At 38.3% G+C, this 6,080-nt stretch overlaps 1 protein-coding gene across 1 annotated transcript in view; it reads left to right on the forward strand.

The window, feature by feature from the left end:
* GPALPP1 (GPALPP motifs containing 1) overlaps nucleotides 1–5,768 on the forward strand; it is a 28,236-nt gene extending 22,468 nt beyond the window's left edge. Inside the window, exons 8-9 of the mRNA XM_082675786.1 lie at nucleotides 3,602–3,820; nucleotides 4,442–5,768. Coding sequence (XP_082531912.1) covers nucleotides 3,602–3,820 — 219 coding nt within the window. The 3' untranslated portion in view covers nucleotides 4,442–5,768. The remainder of the gene's footprint in view (nucleotides 1–3,601; nucleotides 3,821–4,441) is intronic.
* The last annotated feature ends 312 nt before the right edge of the window (nucleotides 5,769–6,080 follow it).

Here is a 6,080-nt window from a genome sequence, read left to right on the forward strand (position 1 = left end):
TGTTCATGATAAAATACTACCTGGCAATAAAAAGGAACAAATTACAAATAAATGCAACAACGTGGATTAATCTCAAAGTCATTATGCTGAGCGAAGGGAGTCTTACGCAAGACTGCCTACCCAAGTACTACTGTATGATTCCATTTACATGAAGCTCTATAATAAGCAAAATGAATCTATGGTGGGGAAAAAAACAGAATAGTTGTTGGAGTGGGATTGTGGAGATGGACTAGGAAGGGGCATACAGAGCTTTCTGAGGTGATGGAAATATGTTCCAGAAATTGCTAGGAGTTTGAATTGTAAAACTCAATGAATGTAGTATTAAGGTTTGCGCATTTCATTGTATGTAAATTTACTTTAAAAGAAAAAATTGTAAACAACTATTGAACTCTGGTTAGTGAAATCATGCTGAAATACTAGGGATACATGTAACAGTGTGTGCAATTTATTTTAAAACACATCCAAAAAATTAGCATTCTAATCTTATGCTGAAATTTTGGTTACTTATGAGATATAGTTTTCAAAATATTAATATAGTCTTAAGACTAAACCACCTTATAACTCTTAGTATTGATAAATTGAACACTCTTTAAAATATTACCATGAAGGCAAAATAAAAACCAAACAACTAGAATCTTAGCATGAATTTCCAAAAACTGCTGAAAAACTCGCCCATTCAAAATAAATTGCCCTGGCTTTTTGCAAATTAATATAAAACCTACACATTTTTGTTAAATGATTAAATTTGGTAAATCAGCAAACCAGTCATTTAGCAAATTGATCTCTACATGAATTGGCTTTTGGTGTGATTTTTGTTACTTACTTAAACCTTATAATCTATTAACAAAAAATTATTATTAATGATCTCTCAACTGTCAACTCTCTCTCAACTTTGATTTTCTTTTCACATTGGTCTTTTTTTTTGCATTCAGAACGGCTAGACATTTAATAACTTCTCAGCTGAGGACCATTTCCCATCTTTTCTCCAAAGGTCACAAGCTGGCAGCATTGCCACCCTACTGGATACTGAGGGACAGGGTAAAGAGAGTGAGGAAGGGCTATAGTGCCCTGACTCTCCAGCCCTCCTGAACAGGGCTTATTTTCTCATTCTCACTTTCCAAATCTGTATAATGGGAATAATAACAGTTAATTTATAGAGATGTTGTGAGGATTACAATATAGTATGTGCTAAGTAAATTGAATACTTAACATGTATTGAATGATTCTTTTTTTTTTTTTTTTTTTGTGGCTGCGTTGGGTCTTTGTTGCTGCACGCAGGCTTCCTCTAGTTGCAGTGAGCGGGGGCTACTCTTCAAAGCGGTGCGCAGGCTTCTCATTGCGGTGGCTTCTCTTGTTGCGGAGCACGGGCTCTAGGCGCACAGGCTTAGTAGTTGTGGCTCGCGGGCTCTGGAGCGCAGGCTCAATAGTTGTGGCTCACGTGCTTAGTTGCTCCACGGCATGTGGGATCTTCCCGGCCCAGGGCTCGAACCCATGTCCCCTGCATTGGCAGGCGGATTCTTAACCACTGCGCCACCAGGGAAGTCCCTTGACTGATTCTTATGAACCCCGGCACATTACTAAATCCTTTGTATTAATTAGATTACTTAACTCCTACCTCATCCAAATATTTAGACATTATTACTATTATGATTTATTATCTTACAGCTGAAAAATTGAGGCTTAAATAACTTGCCTAAGGTCACCAGTGTTGAAAATGTCAGCACCATCGTTGCTAACCAGATTTTTCCAAATGCAGAACTTTAGGTCTAAACTCTTTCTCCCTGCTATGTGTATTGATAGGTTATTTTTTCTTAGCAACATTTGATTTTTTTTCACCTCCAGTTTTCATTAAAAATAAAGAATTCGAAAGCACTTAACTTGCAAATCAATTTGTTTCCTAAAGACTTCACCAAGATTTATGAAATGACCAATTTATGAAATGAGAGGGATTGAGAACATGGAAATAGTGCTAATTCAAATAAATATTTACTAATTCAGCATCCAGATAGAGCTTAATGTATAGGAAATAGCAACCACATAACTTAACTGATAAAGTCAGATCTCATTGTCAAATCAGACAGGTGATTGAGACTGACTTTCTGTGAGAAAGTCTGACTCCATTTCTCTGTTGAAATAGATGTGATTATGATCATTCCTATGACACTTCTGAATTGTAACGTAGGTGGGTAGGTGCCATGAGTTTGTCTTCTGATAAAATAAGATGCTGCCACCTTCATCGTTTCTTACCAGTTATTTTGCTTTTACTGAGCTCTCCTCATGTCTTTGCTCTCAAATATATTCTCTGACAGGAGGCAGGGCCTGGAAGAGATGTGGTTGTTAAGCAAAAATTGTCTTTTCTTTCATTGCCCCATTCTGCAGTATATCTGAATTCAGAACATTCCAACAAGAGCCAAACTACCCATTCCGAAAGGACATTATGCTCTTATGAGAAATATGTTTGAGACACGAAAGGACACAAAGCCTCCTGGGTTTACAGTTCCTTGATTAGAAGAAGTTTCATTCATACAGTATTTCAGGTTTTTTATTTGATGCTCTGGAGACTTTCTGTCCAAGACAACATTCTGTAATAAGATTCTGAAAGGCCTCTCCTTTGTTAAATAGGAGAGGGGAGACATCCTCACGAGATGCATTACCAGGCAAGTCAGCTTTAAGTGAGGCTAAGAAGTTGAGAATCATGAGTAGGTAACGTTGAAATTCTCCATGCCTTCATACCCCATGGAATCCACTCCGTGTGGCCCCCAGGGATACATATATCGCAGTTTGATGGCTGCTGGTCTGTACTACCTGCATCTACTCCTGCGTCCCACTCCCTGCTTCTCCAATCTAGGGCTGTTCTGTCTTTTAGTTTAACCAATACCAAAAGGTCTGTAAAGACTCCAGTTTATGAAACCAGTTGACTTTGTTCAAACCTCATCCTACTAGATATATTTGAAAATGTGAAACTAATGTGTTGTAAATCAGCTATACTTCAATTTAAGAAAAAGGAAAAGAAAAAGAAAATGTGAGCACCTACCCCAGCTAAAAAGAAAGAAAATGAAGGAGATAAAGCTGAAAGGACAAAAATTCTCTTGGCACACAGACTATGCCAGCTTTTCCTGCACCGGCCTTGGATCTTGTCATCTCTGCGCCGCGGTTGTTCTGCTTTGCACTTGCTTTAGCCTCCGCCTGGCAGTGCCCGTCTCTTCAGTTCCACCCGTTCAGGGTTCACGGACCAGCCCATCCATGAAGCTTTAACCGGGCTCCCAAGTGAGAAAGTAATTGCTCTTCTTTCTCACCTGTGTTCTTGGTTCAGCCTCTAATGCTGACTAATCACACAATGATTTTCATGAGGGTTATTTAAACATTAGTTTACTCTCCGTCTTGCTCTTTTTTTATTGTGTGGTATATAGTTGGTATAATTGAATTTGCCTCTGATAACACATTTTCTTCAGAGATGCTGTCTTAGGTTTGGAAAAACCTATTGGATTTGTAAATCGCCCTCCTTCATGTTTACCATTACTACTTCATTCTTTTGTTTCATGATTATATTCTGTCAATGATCTATATAAGATTTTTCTTTCTACTGTCTTGCTCTCCCCAGGAATCAAAAAGGCCAGAATCTCTTATGGACATTCATCAGAAAAAACTAAAGAATAAGGCTGCTGAAGATAAAAATAAGCCCCAAGAAAGAATACCATTTAACCGTGATACGGATCTCAAAGTTCATCGGTTTGATGAAGCTCAGAAAAAAGCCCTGATAAAGAAATCTAGGGAACTAAACACCAGGTTTTCACATGGCAAAGGCAATATGTTTTTATAAGTAAGTATATTTCAGTGAGGTATATTTTCGTACTGATAAATTTGAACTTTTCTAAATACTGTTATATATAACTGTGTAAAAATTTATTTCCTTTTATAATAAAGTAGATTATAAACCTGCAGATCTTTATTTTCTAAGTAAACTGTGAGGTTTGAAAATTCAGCCTTGTGGAATAAAAAATGTTGTATACTGGGAAAGTAGACTTGTCCTCGTAATAACCTAACAGGGCATTACTATTCAAAATGCTGAAATAAAAGCTTTTCATTTGTGAGACATGGCAAAGGAAAGTGTGGTTTGAAGCTTGGGTAAATATGCATGCTTTATTAAGGAATGAGGTTTGCTAGCAGTCTTTTTATGTTAAACAAGATCACAAAAGATGTTCATTGCTTTTGAAATGTTCTCTGTAAGTTAAGGTTCAAAACCGTTACATCACTCATACATAGCCCGAACTGACAAGGGTTCGTAATGGTGATTACATAAAAGCTAAGGTTGCTTCTTAAAATCTTTGTGATTTTTAATTGTATGAAACCTACATCAATATTAAAATGTGACTTTCAGGGAAAATACGGTTAAAGTGAGAAATATTTTCCAACTTACTGAATTTTCTTATTCTTACTTCAGGGGGATTTCCCTGTGCAATGAAGAAGAGTTGAAGAATACTCTTTTTTTCTGTCTGTCCATCTTTCTTCCTTTATTTTGAGTTTCTTAAGATTAGAGGATTGCTTTAGTCTTACAAACCACGCGTCCTTTAAAGTCACGTGGAAACATGAAATCAGTGTGTCTTACATAGAGTAGAATTTTATGTGTCTTTGGCTTCTGAGGAAATGTCGGCTTTTCTTCAAATAATTTTTTTGAGGATTCCCCCCCTCCCCGCCACTCCCTAATTTTTGTGCTGTCTCACAAGTGCCCAGTTAAGATCTGGTCAGGACCATCCACTGAGTCTCTCCCACAGCTCAGACCCCCTCATCAGATATTATGAACTTGCCCTGGGTGGTGTGTCGGGTCCTCACAGTGAATCCATGAATTTGAAATTGTTTGGGTTTCCCTCTAAACTGCAGCCAGTGAATACACAACATTTACTTGAAAATAGAGGGTATGGAGGTTTTGTCCATTTCGTTATCAATTTGCTTGTTGTGGCAATCAGGGCTTTTTATTTGTGGTTTGGATTTTTTGGTCTGTTCGGGAAGGAGGGACCTCTGCATTATTTCATGTGCTAAGGAAAAACTATTTTGATTTTTCCAACTTCAGTAAGTATTTCTAGGGAAGGCAATCTGAGGGACAAGAGAACACCATTAACCGTTCCCAGTGTGAAGTCTGAGACCTGGTCTCTGTGATCTCCACCAAAGCTTTCTAAGTCTTTAACCTGCTTTGGGATGATCTGACTTGATTTATTTATATTTAACATGCTTTAGCTAATTTACTGGGGACAGATCTTTTATATCAGTCATAAGTAACTTTTAAAAAAAATCAAACTCATAATCCCTGAATACAAAAATGGAAATGGAAACTGTAATCAAAACCACCCTGATGTAAGCTGGGACAAAGTGAGAGAGTAGCATTGACATATATACACTACCAAATGTAAAATAGATGGCTAGTGGGAAGCAGCCGCATAGCACAGGGAGATCAGCTCGATGCTTTGTGCCACCCAGAGGGGTGGGATAGGGAAGGTGGGAGGGAGACGCAAGAGGGAGGAGATATGGGGATATATGTATATGTATAGGTGATTCACTTTGTTATACAGCAGAAACTGACACGACATAAAGCAATTATACTCCAATAAAGATGTTAAAAAAAAAACACAGATGGAGTATTGTAGTATTGTAAGTTTGTGATGCTTTAAGCACTGCCCCTTAAGATATTAAACAAAACTCTTAATAGTTAAAGCTTAAATTCAAATTCTGGAAGTTATATTTTCTTACAGATTAATCCCGATTGTTCTGCTAGTTCTGTGCTCTAGTTTTTTTTTTTTTTTTTTTTTTTTGCGTTATGTGGGCCTCTCACTGTCGTGGCCTCTCTCGTTGCGGAGCACAGGCTCCGGACATGCTGGCTCAGCGGCCATGGCTTATGGGCCTAGCTGCTCTGCGGCATGTGGGATCTTCCTGGACCAGGGCACGAACCCGTGTCCCCTGCATCGGCAGGTGGACTCTCAACCACTGCGCCACCAGGGAAGCCCCTGTGCTCTAGTTTTGATGAAGCACACGGTTTTAATGAAAAAAGATTCTGAGTCCTGACTCATGTAGGCTTCATGAAAACTGAA

The sequence above is a fragment of the Grampus griseus genome (genome assembly GCF_964374135.1).
Source record: "Grampus griseus genome assembly, chromosome: 18".
NCBI lineage: Eukaryota > Metazoa > Chordata > Mammalia > Artiodactyla > Delphinidae > Grampus > Grampus griseus.